This window comes from Sparus aurata, chromosome 17, assembly GCF_900880675.1.
Source record: "Sparus aurata chromosome 17, fSpaAur1.1, whole genome shotgun sequence".
NCBI classification, from domain to species: domain Eukaryota; kingdom Metazoa; phylum Chordata; class Actinopteri; order Spariformes; family Sparidae; genus Sparus; species Sparus aurata.
Window position 1 is genome coordinate 9664099 of NC_044203.1, and position 17077 is coordinate 9681175.

The following is a 17077-nucleotide window of genomic DNA, read 5'->3' on the forward strand; positions in this document are numbered from 1 at the left end:
GCCCATTTGAGTGTTAAAAGATTATCTGAAGTATTGATTAGTTGACATTCAGAAAATTGCCATCGATTACCACCTACAGCGTATTGGACAATTGCAGGTAATGCTGCTAATCAATTAACACTGGATTTACATATTTTTATCAATGTGAAATATATTAATTTGCCTCGTTTTAATTAGCTAGATTTGCTAAAACAGACTGATCTGGTGGTCTACTGGGAATTACATATACTGTTGTAAGAGAGGCTTCTAATAATCAATTAAAGCTGATCAAATAATCACAAGAACTAGAGTCTACAGCCATGCTAGCAACTCTGTGAGGCTGTGACTAGGCCCAGTGCTGTTTCAAGCTAAATGCTAACACCAGCATTCTAACATGCTCACAATAACTATGCTTACATGCTAATGTTTAGCATTTAATGTTCACTATCTCAATTTAGCATGTTAGCGTGCTGATATCTGCTAGTTAGCGCTGAACACAAAGTACAGCTGAGGCTGGTAGGAAAGTACCCAGTTTTTCAGGTAAGTATTTTACAAATTAAATAAAAAATGTGGCGCTGATGATGGTGCTAGATGAGAAGTTGAGGGATCCTCTTGAGACAATGAATATCTTTGAATCACGGCAATCCAGCCCACAGTTGTTAAGACATTCAGTGCTGAACTAAACCATAGCCTGACACTGCCATCCTTAGTGCCTTTACAATGTGCAATTTGCAACTTTTTGCTCAGTGATATTATTATAAACATGCTAATTAGTATTTGTTTACATTTGTTTATGAGACAAGATAAGAACTTTAAACAGGGCACTTTGGGCTTCCACAATTTGCAAGGCTGTTATTGCCAAGTCTTCAATTTTTAATCGACTAAATTACTTAAAGGTCCACTTTGTAAGGACGGACATTTTTGAGTCTTATTCCCAACTCGTCAATTACTGACGTTTTGGTGCTGGCAGCCTACCCGACCTCCAATCAAAAAAGTATTTGACAAGTAAGGGATGACACTTGCATACAAATTCAACCCATAAATCAGTTAATATAAAATTGACTCATTAGTTGGACTTCTTATTTTGTCAAGCTTACTGTATGTGAAACTGCAGTTACGTATCATACACTTCGGCTGCTACATTTCCTCAAACAAAATGTGTTTTGACACAGGCTGACAAGATGGAGAGTAGGACAAAGCAAGGGTCAGAAAATGTATTTCAAAAGGTAGCAATGGGTCATTCCGTGTTCACAAGAATTTGCATTTAGTTACTGTTGTTCTTAGGAACACAAGTATAACAAAGTTAAAAGTAATACTGTGAATGCTCTTATACTGACAAGTAGGTGCCGTGTTGGATGAAGAGGGATACAGAGAGTGGTTACTTTTGACTTTAAGTCAAGAGTCTGTAAAAAGACACTGATCGGCTAGAATATGCACTGAAATGCTTACTCAAATAAAACAGGAGTAGCTAGGCTAGTGTTATCTCCACACCAAGTTATTAGGTGGACATGACAACTTTACTACAACTTTCAGGAGGGGGGGGGCGGCCCCTATGGAGACATGCCTATAGGCTCCAAAACAGAGCATTCAGGCAAAGGGTGAATAGAGGTGCTACAGCAATGAACAATATGAAAAAGTGCTTTCAAATGAACTTTTTTTAACTTTTCAAATTTTCTATTAAACACAAAATAAAAGGATCAACCTAAAAATAAGCCTAATATGGGACCTTTAATGACAGTGCAACATGCAGATGGTTTATTTCGTGAATACCTCTTAAGCCTTCAGAAAAATTAGGAACATGATTGTTTAATAGGCTAACTGCTAAAGGAGAGGGGCCACCATGTTGTGGCAGAGAGGAGCTATTATAGTCTTAAATGACCAGATCACATTTGATAAAGCTTGGCTGTTTTTTCTTAGGACTTTTTAATACTTTAATGTATCTTGCCAGAAGAAAAGTAGGTACACTTATGGATCATCTAATTACTTACTCTTACCAGTGTTTCCTCCAGTATTTTCTGAGACTGTGGCGCTGGTACAGTTTGGGTCATCATAATGTAATATTTTTACTTATGTCATAGGCTACTTAGGGAATTTAGGGAATGCTCTCACACAGCCATCATGAACTCCCCTGCATGGGCTTGGAATGAAGATTCATGTTGTAAAGAAATATTTTTATTATTTGTTTTTAAGAGAGGAGTTATCCAAGTCAGAGTCCTGCACGGGTGAAAAATAATGTACTGTGTCGGACACGGATGCGGATCGGGTCGGACGCCTGAAGAGGCGGGTCGGGTTTTACGATTGCCATTTTCAAGGCGTCACTTATCATCAGTCATTATTAGCGACACAAATGATAAGCATTTATATTTCATATGAGCTCATTAATGCGTGCTTGCGCCCTCCCAGAACTCCCATTCCCCACTCTGGCTTACTTTCACTTTTAAAAATTGCGTCCGGTCCGTCCAATTTTCCCTCGGACGTCGGTAGCAATTTATACCGGGTTGGCTCGGGTACGAAAGTAATTTGTGCTACTGTCGGAAAACGGGTCGGATGCGGTTATAAGTATGGCGGGTTCGGGCAGGTTTGCAAAATAAGACCCGTGCAGGACTCGGCTCTAAGTGACCATTTTAACCCTCTAGCTAATTATCAAGCTAAATATCCAACATGCTAGTTAACGTCAAATACTGCGGTGGAAGACAACGGTAAAATATTTCCTTTCTCTAACACTAGATTTATTTATGGCTGAATTTTTAAGGTGTGGCGGCTTTTATTTTGCCGTGGCGGTGCGCCACAGTCAATTACATGTAGAGGAAACCCTGCTTACTATTACTTACTCTCACTGAAAGTTGCCTGAAGGGGAATGTATCATACCAACAACAGCAAATGTCCACTCTCTCAGTCCCATTGTCTCAGAAGACTTATGAACACCATGTAATATAGGGGAAGTGCCAACAGCACTGTATTAAGAAACAGGCCATTATTGCTGTGTAACTTTACTATAGTGCTAGCATAAGCTGTAGTCTTTCCATTGTAATGAATATACAGTACATGGCTCTAGTGGAGCTGTCAACTTAACACAGAGAATACAGTGTGACAGGAAACATCCCGTTGCCAACACTCTCAGTACCACTCAGCTCTATATTACACTGCCAGCCTCCATGGACCAACCTATACACCACTCAGCTCTTTATGGGAAACTTTGCTGAACTGCAGTTTTGTGTGTGTGTGTATGTGTGTGGGCACGTCCATGCTAGAACAGGAGGCGCTGGATCTGCCCTGTCCTCTCATTAACACTCTCCCCATGATGGCTAATAACACTCCTGTTGTGTCGCTGGTAATGTTGCCTAAACTCTTTACACTGCAAGATGATTGTCTCTCCACATTCTCAATATTTGAAGCTGGACACTTTTCGCTATTGAGGTTTGTTAATGCTAACACACTCTCATTTTAATTAATATTCCGACAGCGTGTACACTACTGTTTCCATAGTAACGAACCTGGTGCAGACTTAAAGGGAAAAGGTGTTATTAAAAAATAAGAGTGGCAAACCTGTCTGCATTATACAGTAGTAGTCTCAGCTTGTGGTAAAATCGTATTGTTCAGGATGAAAAGGAGAAGCACTTAAGCTGCCTCACTGTAATCATACTGATACATTAGCCATAACGAGCTGTGCTGCTGAGGTTGTTCACTTAAGTATTAATTAACATTACCCAGTCACCATACTAGTTGCTCTCCTCACATTTATATCAATAATATGATAGTCTTAGATAAATAATGTCTTGAAACCGAGTTGTTAAAGTTGCTTTTAAATGATGACTGTGTATTGCACAAGTCACTGGTCAAGTTTCTGTTATGTGATGCTCTTGTTACTGTGTTCACAAGTATAGAGCCAATTAGGCGATGAAATTCTGTACAGAAAATAATTCAGCAGGAATATGAGGTGATTATTTTCATTTATCAAGCAACAATGACCAACTCTAACCGCTTTTCAGCTCCATAAATGTGAAGATTTGCTGTTTTTGTTATGTTACCTGGTTGAGTTAATATCTCGGGCTAGGGCTGTGTGTTGAACCTCAACACTTTTTTTTTTTTAATACGGACTAAAATAGCGGACTTCCAGTCGATTGGAATCTGTAATGCTGAAATAATTCACACAGACTAGTCTGGCTTTATCACAAGTAGACAATCATTTAGTAATGTATGTCGGCTATTTAACATCCTTTTATACATCAAGATGACCAAGGCACCAGAAGCTCTTATTTCACTCGATGCCCATAAAGCTCCTGGATAAAAGTGCTGTACTCAGTGCCACAGGCAGCAGTTCATACAAACAAGATAATGTCAGAGTACTTTCCCCTACACAGGAGAAATTTGCTACATAAGCTGTCTCTCTATGCAGATGACCTATTACTCTTTATTTCAGAAGCTCATACTTCTATTCCCAGCGCTCTAGATGTGATCTCAAACTTCAGCAATGTCCCAGGATACAAAATGACCTCACAAAGAGCTTACTTTTCCCAATTAAGCAGGCAGCTCTCAATTTAAATTATGATCCCTACCCTTTTAAGGTTGTTTGTGACTTTCACAGATCTTTGGGTCTGTTTGACATGCGAGTACAAGGACCTACTTAAATCTAACTTTATGTTTTGGTAATGCCAAGTACTGGGCTCATTCGAGTCTTCCATCTTTAGGATATTCGTGTGTGGAAAGGAAATCACTCCTGACCCCTTTAGTGGCATTTTTGGGACTGCTAGGGAAGGCATATTCTTCCTTAACTCCCAAATAGAAGCAGTGGCCTTCTCATCTCTCCAAGCCCGACACCTTGTTCTCCCTAAAGGGAAGTTGACAGCACCACCATCCCATACAAAGTGGGTTAGGGATGTCATGTCTCACCTTAAACTGGAAAGGCTAAAATACATGACACACGGGTCCATTCAGACAATATATGGCAACCATTTCTGAGATTTTTTGAGAAAGAGCTTGCCTCCAGCAACCTGGGGTAAGCCCTCCCAAGTATATTTGGAGACCCAATTTCATTTTTAATTTGTCTGTCCTGACTAGAGGACAATTTGCCCTTGCTCAAGCCCTCCTGTCTACTCTCACTCTCACTTGAGAGAGATTATGGCAACATTTGATGATGCATACAATGGCATGAACAAAGACAAAACTGTATTGGTAACTCACTATAACACAGTAAAATGTATGGTAAAAGCACTTTGATCCACAGTTAAAACGGCTAAAAACAGAATGTCCTCGTCCTCCTCCTGCTCATCCTGCTCCTCCTCATGCATTCAGATGCTTTCAGATGCCTGCCTCGCTAATGACACTGCGATTCCTCCAACCTTTGGCGTTAAGGTTATTGCACTTTGAGCAATATATCTTTGCAAGTCAAAGTTGAGAATGGGAAGGTGTGTGTGTGTGTGTGTGTGTTGGAGAGGTAAAGGGGGACATGATAAATGGTATGGCTGAAGTCTAATGCTGCATTGGCTGGATCGATGGCGATGATGCATATACATAATGTACACTCACAGTAGCTTCCACAACAACTTTTTGATTCATCTTTACAATGACAGTAATCCAACACTGTGACTCAACTCATGTGTGATGATAAGCAGAAAAGCCACCGTCCAGTCACATTAAGGGTGATTATATAATCACCCTTAATGACACAAACTTTCAATTGCCTCAAGAGAAAACTTGGTGGAAAACTGTTTGAAAAAACGAGCAGGGTTGGCATGAGAACACTTTTGTCATCGCCCTTTGTGACGCAAAATTGCATCTTTGTCGGTTTAAATCGCCCTTTGGAGCCCTGGTAATCTCCATCTTGTCAGCAACACTAACCTCTCAGGTTACAGCTCCAATCAATAGCAGGAGAAGTGATGAGCTCAGCTATGAGAAACACAAACTCTGCATTATCAGATCTTCTTATTGAGCCAAAATCAAAGGGTCCTGTTCAGGAGTCAAGATTTGAACCGGCAGTATGGGCCAAATGAACTGGGTGCAGGTAGGCGACACCGGTATAACAGTCAAATATTGATACATACTTGTAATAATAACAGTTGCATTAAATCAGTTTTTGGAGAGCAACTTAGTGCATTAATTTTTTCTTAACAGTGGCTACTTTAGTAGTAGATAATGGTGTATAATGGAGTATAAAAGGAGTACATGAGTGTGCATCTTCACAAGTAACAATTTAAACTCAATTTCCCCAATATGTTGACCCATTTCTTTAAGGAATCACTCATAATGTAATAAAATATGTCATTAAAACATTCAGATCATTGTGCATAACTATAGCATGTACATTTGATATAGTTCACTGATAAATAATTTAGGACAATTTGAATGCTGGACTTCAAATTGTAATTGCACTTTATACTATATTGCAGGATAGTTCCTTACAAGATAGATATCGGAAAATATCTCCAACTACAGCACTAAATAACAGCAATCAGCAGAATGAGTAATGTAAAATGCTCGTCAAAGTGCACCTCCCATCTAACCACAGTCTGTAATGGCAAACCAGAAACTGGAGTCTGTATCGCCAACACCGACAGCTTGCTTTCCATTTACCCAGACACTTCCGCTGAGATTAGGAGGAAAAAATAAAGACAGCATCTCCTCAAATCCGTCTGCATGACTTAATCACGCACAGGGGTGCAAGACTTGACAACTTGATGAACCGTCTCTCTCTTTAACAATAAAACAAAACTCATCTCACAAACAGTCTCACAATACAGAAGAAAAAGAAAACTGTGAAATTTCCCTAAGCAGTTAACTTTCACATTCAGGAGTTGATTCACGCATTTAAAACCACAGGGAAAAGTTTGATCATTGACATCATTGCCATCTGTCATATTGGCACTTACTCTCTACAGACACTAGTGCAGCCCTACCTTGACCAGTCTGTGCCAAGAGCTGTGTTTACTTTACAATTCATAAACAGCCCCAGTATTTCCTTTCGACTGCCAATTGTAAAGGCTGGCCTTAAAATTTAGTTCAACTTGTTACCGAGTATTGTCAAAATACTTCAACACATGAACCGATATTACAAAACAACTGAATAACATTTTTTATCTAAAACAAACTGGGATTTATTCCCATGTAAAAATGTAATAATTACATTATATTGTCATGGATCCTGCTTGTAAAAGAAAACCACCAGGGCATATTACACACATATCCGATATCACCTGATTGGTGTTGTTCCTAGAACATCGGTATTGATGTTGCTCCAGGACCATCAAAGAAACTGACCAGTCAAGTTTTTGTAATGTCATAGCTTTGTGACTTGGGAAAAAGACAGGAAAAATACACTTGGGAGCAGTTTCATTGCAACATTGTGTTATGAATGGGTGTACTTTAATCCAAGCAATGTTTTCCTAAACCCAAGTACTTTTGTTGCGTAAACCTAAGTGTTTTAGTTCTTTAGTGTGTGAACTAATTGTCATAATGAGTGAGACAACAGTATAATAATATGTTCCAAATGGGTTACAAACCCCTAAGTGTCCTGTACGCATCCCCTCAGCCACGGAGGCTTGCTCCAGGTGTTGCTTTGGACAGTGTTTCATAAGTCAAAATGATGGTCCTGCAGCAACATTAATTGTGATATCAGTTACACCAGGGAACACAATCTATTTATCACATAAACCTGTATATCATAATAATATGCTCAAAGAAATCACTATAATCGTCATTACATTTTCCAATGTATTTAGGGCTTAGAATTTATTATCAGGTAAATTAGAATCTGCAGCACAGTTTAAAACTCTAGAAACGCTGCAATTACATTTGGAGCCTCATACAATAATCAGCAATAAAAACTAAGATGACTAACTGTGCTCCTGCTCCTTATATAAAATAACGTTCGTTCATAGTCACTGAGCCAAATTTAAATGTACTACGTGACACAGCATAACACAGAAGGAACAACGCTATATAATTTCAAAAATGACTACCTATGGCATATGACCGCAACACTAGACAATGAGTCAATACTGTAGTATAAGATTTCTCAAATCACTGCAAAACCAATCATTTAAGCAAACGTAATTTAGCTTAATGCATGACTGAAGTATTTTAGCTGCAGTGTGGATTAATGAGTGCCTTGTCGTACTGAAGTTAAGGCCTTCCACTGTGTGCCCAGAGGACATACAGAATAATCAGCTGATAAGGACAATAGAGAATGGAACAAGTTGTTCTTGCAACTATCAACTCAGATGACATTTAGCCCAGTTGTGCCACATTTGTGTTTCGTTTGGCCAAGCCTGACACTTTTATTTCTTGATTACTTAACGTGAGCAGGAATCAATCTTTGATTATTTTCAGCCCGCATTATGTTACTCAATTGACTCGACCAATCTTAGTTGGTGTGCCGCGTCTCGAGAAGTCTTGGAAAGTTTTCGAGAGCCTTTGAGAAGTACGTTTTTCACAATGTGATCCCTGACCTCCTGCTGCAGAATGACACAATCATTTGTGCAGCTGATCAAATGTCTCTTCACATTAGCTTCCCACTGACTAGATGATAAAAAGATAGTGAAATTCTAATATCAGTCCACAAATGAAAAAGCTTCTTTCTCCATCATGTTTACCAGAGCCCACAGAGCCAAGACCATCAGCTTAAAGAGGCTGAAGAAAAAAGTATGGTGAGGAAGTTTAAAAGCTGTAAACTCAAATCCAACCTTCAAAAGTTCCCTTTAGAAAACTCCAGTTGACGTCATATCCATGCTCCTCTTAAGTCTAGGGCTTCAGTTTTTTTTTATTTTGATTGGATTCATTTTGAAGGAAAATTACTACCGCAGGTGTGGAGTCCTTGAATATGAGGGTGGCTGTGTTCTCTTTTTAGCTGGAGTGATGAAGACACTAAAGATGAAGTTAAGTCACTCAGAACAGATCTTAATTACCTTCCCTCAAACATCAACTGTAACTCAGCCTTTGCACTCATCCTCTGGCCTCTTTGAAACATCTGCTGTTGAAAATGCCTTTCACTGATCTCAGACTGGCAATCACAACATGTATAGCTCCACTCAGCTTACTGGCCACATGTCTAATTTAAATCCTTTCAGGCCCATCACCCTGTTATATGTCTTGTCATCTGTTCCAGTCAGTTCTCCTTCCGCATCATGCAGACTTAAATGTGTTGCTACAAAGCTTAGCCTCTGGGTCCCTATTTCAATATGGATTTGTTTCCATCTCTAAACTGACCTCTAGTTTTCTTCACAGGAGACGCATCACACTGTTAGTGGAACAGACAGACTGTCAACATTTTGGGGACAAAGTCCTTGGAGAAAGATAGTGTCAGTGTGATCACTGATACTGTTGACTCTTAAAAACACAGGCCTGTTTGTGTGGTCAAAGCATCCTTGAAAAATCAAAGAGCAGTCATTAGTTCAGACCCTGAACAAGGTTCTCTGTGGTCCAGTGATCTCACTGGGACTCCTACCACTTATGTTCCCTTGACAGAGTCATAACAGATCCCAGGAGAGTCACATATGGCACGTAGAGCAACTGACATGCTGAGACAAACTGCTCAAGGACTTTTTGGAAATTAAGGTGATTAAAATCACCTATTACAGTGCTGAGAGCATCAGCAGATTGCACTTTCTGAATCATCCAGATAATTTCAGCAGAGCTGGTGCAGCCGTAGGCTGAACGTGAACAACAACAAATAAGTGAACACCCTGACGGACAGAGAGAACTTAGAGATGCAGAGAGGAGTTCAATGTCAAAAGGACAACCGAGCACTGGTGAATCATCTGCTTATAATATATGGGCACACAGTCAGTTTTACTGCTCTAGCATAAATTCAATTCTGGACATGCTGTTAGAGTGGCCATACGATCACATAAACTGAGGGGATACAAGATAATTAACAGGATAAGACGCAGAACGAAATAATCACCTTTTCTTTACCAAATCTCTTTTTAATTTCAGAAGCTTCATTTAACTCTGATTTTGTTCATGTTATTTACTGGAATTTTACCTGAAGTTTTGCCTTATTAAGTCTCCAAAATTACCCAAACATTAACTTTTTGGTTAATTTGGTCAAAACCCAAACTACACACATACCACCATTGTTTAGTCTTGCATGCAGCACCAAAGCCATTTTGCGCACTACCTCAGCCAAATGAATATAAAATCAATGTGTAGAGGAACACATTTCATCTAATGGCCTTTTCCAGATCTAATGAATAAAGTAAGTCCCCAGCAGACCAGCACGTTTTTTTCTAGCTCTTGCAACTTTTTTTTACACTGATATGGTAATAATGATGGTCCACAATGCATATGAATTATTGAACCTTTTGAATACATGCACTTGAGTCCTCTACAAATCCAGGAATAATACGGCTGATGGTGAGTCTTACCGTAAGTGGATATTGCTATACTTCAAGAGCCAAAACAGTTGAGAATTACTGCCTTACAACAAATGGAAAAATCTGATCAATAATATATATTGCTCACTTAGTTGCTGCAGCACAGAGCCGTGACCATCTACTTTTTCAGTTCAACATAGAGTCAACTGTAAGACTTGTAACAAAAGATTGATAGTAAAGTATGGCCTAAAAATAATACCTGAGATTACTTTTGAATTTGGACTTCTTTATTTGTTACCAAGTCTTCCCTCTCCATGACAGATTGTATACACACATCTTAGATCTTTAAGAACATTGTACTGACTCTGCGTTAGAAACCTGGAGCAGTAAAGTATACCAGTGTGTTATGGATGAGATTCCAGGACACTCTCTCAGGACACCCAGGGAAGAGTCATAAGCTGCTGATTAGAGCAAACCGTATGATTGGAGGATGATCTCCAGTAGCATGCTGTGCAGTAGCTGTGCCGTAGCATGTGTTTTCAATGGCTACAGCAGGTGTGGCAATTCTGTGTTAACAGTAGATACCTGAAATCCTGCCACGGTGTCTCTGACGGTCCTTTTTAATCACTCTATTATGTCGTCTATACTTTTGCCTCCTTGCGGGAAAGCCTGCAGGAGTTTCAATTCAGGCTTTGCAAGTCTATTCATCTCAGTGCCACTGTCAGCTAAACACATACCCCAGATAGCTGTGAGATGTTAACAATAGTAACTACACAGAGGATGCCAAACAGCCTTCACAAAACAATTACAGATGTCATAATTTGTCATGTTGAAGCTGTGATTTTTTTCCATGCAGCTGAAAGCAAAACTACATCTCTACTTTTGTCTATTTTCTATGCACCGGTCCCTCGTCAGTATAAAACTCACCATTCCAAGTGACCAAACATGTTAACTTAAACTTTTAACACGCATTCCTGATTAATCTGTAAAAACTCAGGGTGAGGAATTTGTCTTGGTGTATCTAATAACTGAAGCACTAAACCACAAATTGCATTTTCAATTTAGCAGATGAATCTGCCTCAGGTGTCATGACACGACTTGAAAGGAGAACTTTGGTCCTGTGCTAGAAAGTGATTGTACCTCAAGGGAAGATCCCGAGCCGTGACTCAAGTCTCAGACACAGCATGTGAATGGACCTCTTATATTTTGTCTGGTTAAAACATCATTAATAAAATACAGAACTATATTCAGAAAGTCAGCAACAAACCCTGGGTTTTAAAGCACAGATTAAATACAAGATTCACTTACTACCCAGACAAATGCCCGTGTCTTGATAATATAAACTTACAAAGTGCTGTCTCATTCCTCACAAAGCATTTGGAGCCCAGACATTTACACAAGTGAGTGATGATCAGACAGGTGTCAAACTTGTTTTTCCTGGGTAAGTGTGGACAGGGCCACTTGTCCTTTCAGTGTTCAGCCTGTCACACATTGCAGTGCCCACGACTTCACTCACTACCTCCATGCCCACCCTCATCTCCGACATCATCTTCTCACTTCCACTACCTGACTCCACGTCTAGTTAGTCTCATTATTTTCCCTTGAGTGGGGCAGTAGCCTGCAGACACCAAGCCGCCCCCACGGTCCACTCTGTCGCTGGAGGAGAGAGGCACAGGGACTGTTAATGAACCCGCCCTGCCATCCATGGCGTTTCAAGAGCAGCAGAGCATGCATCTGATTAATCTTTGTCCTAATTAGATCGAACAATTAACCTGCCCGCCACCGAGCTCTGGAGCCTGATCACTCTGCATAAGCTGCAAAAACACTGTACATTAAACCAGAGTAGGGCGAGAGTGTGCCCTCACTCTGCAACTTTGTGTTTCAAAAACAACCAATGAATATTACCTAATAGTGCAAAGCATTCTGTGTGATATTTCCACGGATCGTGTGGCCGAGAGCTCAGATCCGTTTCTGCTTTTCATTTCAACAGTGCTACATTTCTCCGCTTTTAATTCAAAGTCAGAGGAGGCACTGATGGGTCTCATATTAAATTATGTGTGAGAGGCAAAGCAGAAAGAGGGAAAGAAAAAAAATCCAATCTTCATTAACATGGAGATACTCCCCGATGTGAAAAGCCTTGAGGACATGCTTGTTCACGAACTGGCTGGACCGTTTGAGCATGCACTGCCTGCTGATCTGAAATATTTGAAATGCCTCAGTTGTTGCAGGCAGCCTGTCCTCACAACACAACTGGACAAGCAAAGTGCAACCACTGAGGACATGAACTCACTTCATTTGTTATGAGTGAACATCAGTTCAGATATAGGAAGCAGGCACAGAGACCCTCAGTCCTGTGATAACACTGTCCAGGAAGTGTTCCTCTTAAGTATTGCACAATGTACTTGCACCATCTCCACATTTCATACTCAAAAAGTGACACGTACCGCATGACTCCTAAGTTCTATGACATGTACAAGTTCTGTGGGAAAAAAAGGCGGGTCTGGTCATTTGCAGGCAGAGGGTCTATGCGTTTCCTCTCAGCTTTAGTTCAGAAGAAAAATGGATGAGGAAAACCGTTATTCTATTCACCCTCTCTATTGACATTTACCGACTTGCAGTAGCCCAATTCACGCCACAGCCCCTGTAAAAGTGAGTTTTATGTTTTTAAAACACTGAAAATGAAATGATGTCAATACGCGATTTCAGCTGACAGCAACAGCAGAGTACGTTTGAGCTGTCTCAAACTTCGCCTAATCATTTCGTCATTTGATGTCATACGCTAATTTGTATTGTGTAATATGCGAGACGCTTGCTAATATGCGAGTGACATCAGTGAGATTCAAAAATTATAGCTGCATTTCAAATAACTCAACTTTTGCATGTCGCGCTGACAAAATGCTTTGAACACCGACAGAGGGGTGCGGAAATGACCGGATTTAAAGTTGAAATAATCAGAATAAGCGACACTTAATAGAATAGGACTTGGCCGAATTGGAGAGTGACACATGTTTGTTTCTAGGTCTTAACCTTTGTTCTACCTGATAGGAAAACTTTGAGTGACAACAGCTTAAACTGACTGTTTTTTGAAAGGGAGTTCGGCTCTACGCTCTGCAGGAAGGCATGCGTTGGAGGTTTTGGCTTCCGAGAGAAGCTTGACTTCTGCCCCAAACTATGAGCCAACTATGACTGAATTTTAGACTGACCTGTTTTGGAGTGGACGGTGTTACTGTCGTGTGTTACACCAGCCTGGTGCTGTTGGTTTTGGACAGTATCCTGTCCGGGTCCGGGCCACAGTCTCTGAGATATTACGTCTCTGACAACTCTCGCGCCGCTGCCCGTAACAGATAGTATGTAGTCCATAGTGTTAGTGCTGCAAAACCTAGCTCGGTTAGCTTACAACAAAGCTTTCAAAGTGTCCTAAAGCCCGCTGTCACTGCACGAAACGCAGTGTCAGCGAAACGTAGCGGGCTCAAACTCGTAGTGTGAAAAGCCTCAATCACCATCTGTGCTGTGTACATTCCGAAACAGGAACTCTTGGAAATACGTCAACAAGTGCAACTTTTTTTCTTTTTTGCCCCTAGCGGAGTCATGCTGCGCCACGCAGTGGGGCAACAGCAGCCTACTGCCTTACTGGCACATATTTACACAGCTGACAGTACACGTATATTTAAAATACGGTCTGTTTTTTTTTTTTTTTTTTTTATATCAAAGAACCAAAATTGAGAATATTTCGGTTTAAAGACCCAATTAGTGGAACCAACCTCCACTGCTCATTTTGCTGGGGACACAGTTTACGAGGAGTAACCTTTCCACTGATTCCGGAAAACAACGGGTTAGGGGTTTTCTCATATACATAAAATTAGAAAGTATATGGAAGAGGACATTTTCACAAGGTAATTTATGTTTACGTTTAACTGCATGACACATTGTATTTATTTAGGCTTACATTTCATTCTAAATGAATAATTTTCAAACTACTGAATAAAAAGGTTATTATACTTTAGGTCACGGGTTAAACTGAACTTTGAAAAGTCCTTGCAAATAAAGGTTTACAAATGCAACCCAGCTCCACCCACCCTGGTTTGTTGCCAGGATATTTTCATAACCATTCAGTGTGGTGCTTTACGACACCCAGAGAGAATGACATCCATCTGACACCCACCATAGTAACATACTAACAAGTTGAGACTTTCACATTTGGAGCACTCCTCTGCGCCTATGTGCGACTCAAGGGGGCATAGTGAGACCTGTGACATATAGGTGTCTGCTCGTCTGGTGAGGGATAGAAGGAGATGGCATTTTGAGGTGTGTGAATGAACGTGGAAAAGTGAAAAACCAACAGGGCAGAACAGGGTGTAATAATTGGGCAGCAGGCTCAGGTAGTGAACTGGAAAGAGTGTGATGCAGTATTCATTTTTAAGTGCAGTTTTGTGGTGAGACGGTAGTCAGGAGTGTGACGAATTCCTCGTAATGTTTGATATGAATTAGAGAAGTGTTCGAAACGAGGTTGACATGTGTTCAACTCATTCATATCAGAAAAGGCATAGAGGGGAGTGTTTCTTTCAAGCTGTAATCTGACAGGGGAACTACCTGTGGTTCTCTCCTGGCATCTGTAGTAGGTGGGCCGAGGTTGGAACAGCTGTTATAATTGAGGACAGTGAACCAGTGTGATTTGAAACTGAGTCAGGGCCATTTTCAACACTGAATGTGCTCCATCTGCTGGTTGTACTGGATAGTGTGTGCTCTGGTGTTCTTCCGCAGTGAAAGGTTTAGGTCAACAGGAGCAGCAATCATAATAGAAATATGGATCATCATAGTCATCATCTACGTAGTCCGAAGCAGTAGGTGGTGGTATGCACCTATAAAGTTGGTTTGTGATCTGCCAATAAACACAGAGAAGAAGAAGAAAGAGGGGGAAGAAGAAGAAGAAAGAGAGGGGAAGAAGAAGAAGAAGAAAGAGAGAAGAAGAAGAAGAAGAAGAAGAAGAAGAAGAAGGAGAAGAAGAAGAAGAAAGAGAGGGGAAGAAGAAGAAGAAGAAGAAAGAGAGGGGAAGATGAAGAAGAAGAAGAAAGAGAGGGGAAGAAGAAGAAGAAGAAGAAGAAGAAGAAAGAGAGGGGAAGAAGAAGAAGAAGAAGAAGAAAGAGAGAAGAAGAAAGAGAAGAAAGAGAGAAGAAGAAGAAGAAGAAGAAGAAAAAAGAGTAGGATAAGCTGCATAGCTGAGGTTTGCGCAACCTGTGAAATAACATAAATGTGAAATGATCGGTTAATGGTATTGGCCATGAGAAGTAGGTAACTGTCAATCACCATCGGCTGAAAAAAAAATATATATTGTGCATCCCTGACTTACAGGAATATAAAACAGGAAAAAGCACCAAACTACCATTTTTTAAAAATACTTATGTCAACAACTCTAACACTGATGTACAAGAAGACTGCTGATGGACTTGCAGTCAGTGAATTTTACTTGGCCCCCTGCTCCTGTCTGACCTTGGACAGGGCCCTGCTGGTAAACTTGGCACTTGGACAGTGTAGTTAGACAGGTCTCAGACTGGCCCAGTGCCACCCCACAGGGCCTTGTAGCTGCGTGATATACTGTGTTGCTGTACAGCTGCCTAGAGCGCTCATCAAATCATCCATAACATCCTCAGAGGGAGGCTGACTGGCTTCCTCCTCTCTCTGCATTTCAGCCTCATCGGTTGAGAGATATACTTTCTAGCAGCAAACAATAAAGCTGAATCTAGTTATTAAGGCCAATTTTCTCTGAGAACCGCTCCACTCTCTAATTAAGCTTTAGTGTGACCAAAGAGGGAAAATGAAAGAAATCCCTCTGTGCTCATCCAACAACATGAGCCTCATTGCATGGAAATGATGGGAGTTACTTTGGTCTACTTAAGCTAGCATGTTTGATGTATTGTCTGTTTTCTGTATTTAATAGGTGATTAAAAAAACTCACACGCCAGTTAGTTCACTGACATTCATTATGGAGTTATGTTCTTCTGATTTTTTGCAAATTACCCTGTTTGTGTATGGCATACAGGTCATTATGGAGTCTGCCTTTGTGTATTTAGAGTACACTTTAATTTGTGCATATGTTTATAGTGAAAGCACAATTTGTATCTTCCAATTATTAATTTCCAACATGATCAAATCAGCACTTGAGAGTGTAGTAATATACTAGTGAGGGAACCATTCTGTTTAATGACTTGAAAGTGGTACAAGAAGCCGTGTAAAAACCTCCTGGTGTCAGCAGCTGCCAGCAAAAGCCCTGAGAGGGTCTTCTGTGTGAGGCTTTGTCATCGTCTGAGAGCAGGGCACTGGGGAGCGAGTGTTAATCTCAGCAGTTTCCTATTGAGAGCCAGGTAGGCTGCAGCCTAATCCTGAGAAGAGGAACGCTTTCATTACGGAACAACAAACACGAAAGCCACTGGGGAGCTACTGCTTTTCCACTGTCAATGGATGGACGGAATACACAAGCGCGGTTACGTAAGCGGAGCAGCAGCACGCTGGTGTGAACACCAGCTTGTGTGCACTGGAATGGCTGAATTAGCATGTGCACACGCGCACGCACACTGTACACACATTTTCACACAGTAACAATCTGCTCTTTCCCTCCAAGAATTTTCCTGTTTACAGTGGAAATCACTATGACATAAAAGCAGCAGGGATTTCACTCATGCGACACAAATGCACCTGCTGGCAAACACAAACAAGCCTTACAGCAGTGTGCGGTTATTGGAAAGGCTCATTGAGGTGTTTATGGTAAAAGTGATGGCCTGAGATGTTTTCAC

The 17077-nt window shown here is 40.7% G+C and overlaps 1 protein-coding gene across 8 annotated transcripts in view; it reads right to left on the reverse strand.

Moving 5' to 3' along the window:
• Window positions 1-17077, reverse strand: part of oxr1a (oxidation resistance 1a) — a 169462-nt gene that overhangs the window by 56429 nt on the left and 95956 nt on the right. Inside the window, exon 1 of one of the 8 annotated variants that reach the window (XM_030394579.1) lies at window positions 13493-13811. The exons of 6 other annotated variants lie outside the window; for them this stretch is intronic. In XM_030394579.1, the coding sequence (XP_030250439.1) occupies window positions 13493-13649 (157 nt within the window). In that variant the 5' untranslated portion in view covers window positions 13650-13811. Of the gene's footprint in view, window positions 1-13492; window positions 13812-17077 lie in introns of those variants that run through there. One more of the 8 variants, XM_030394583.1, reaches the window with a different exon arrangement.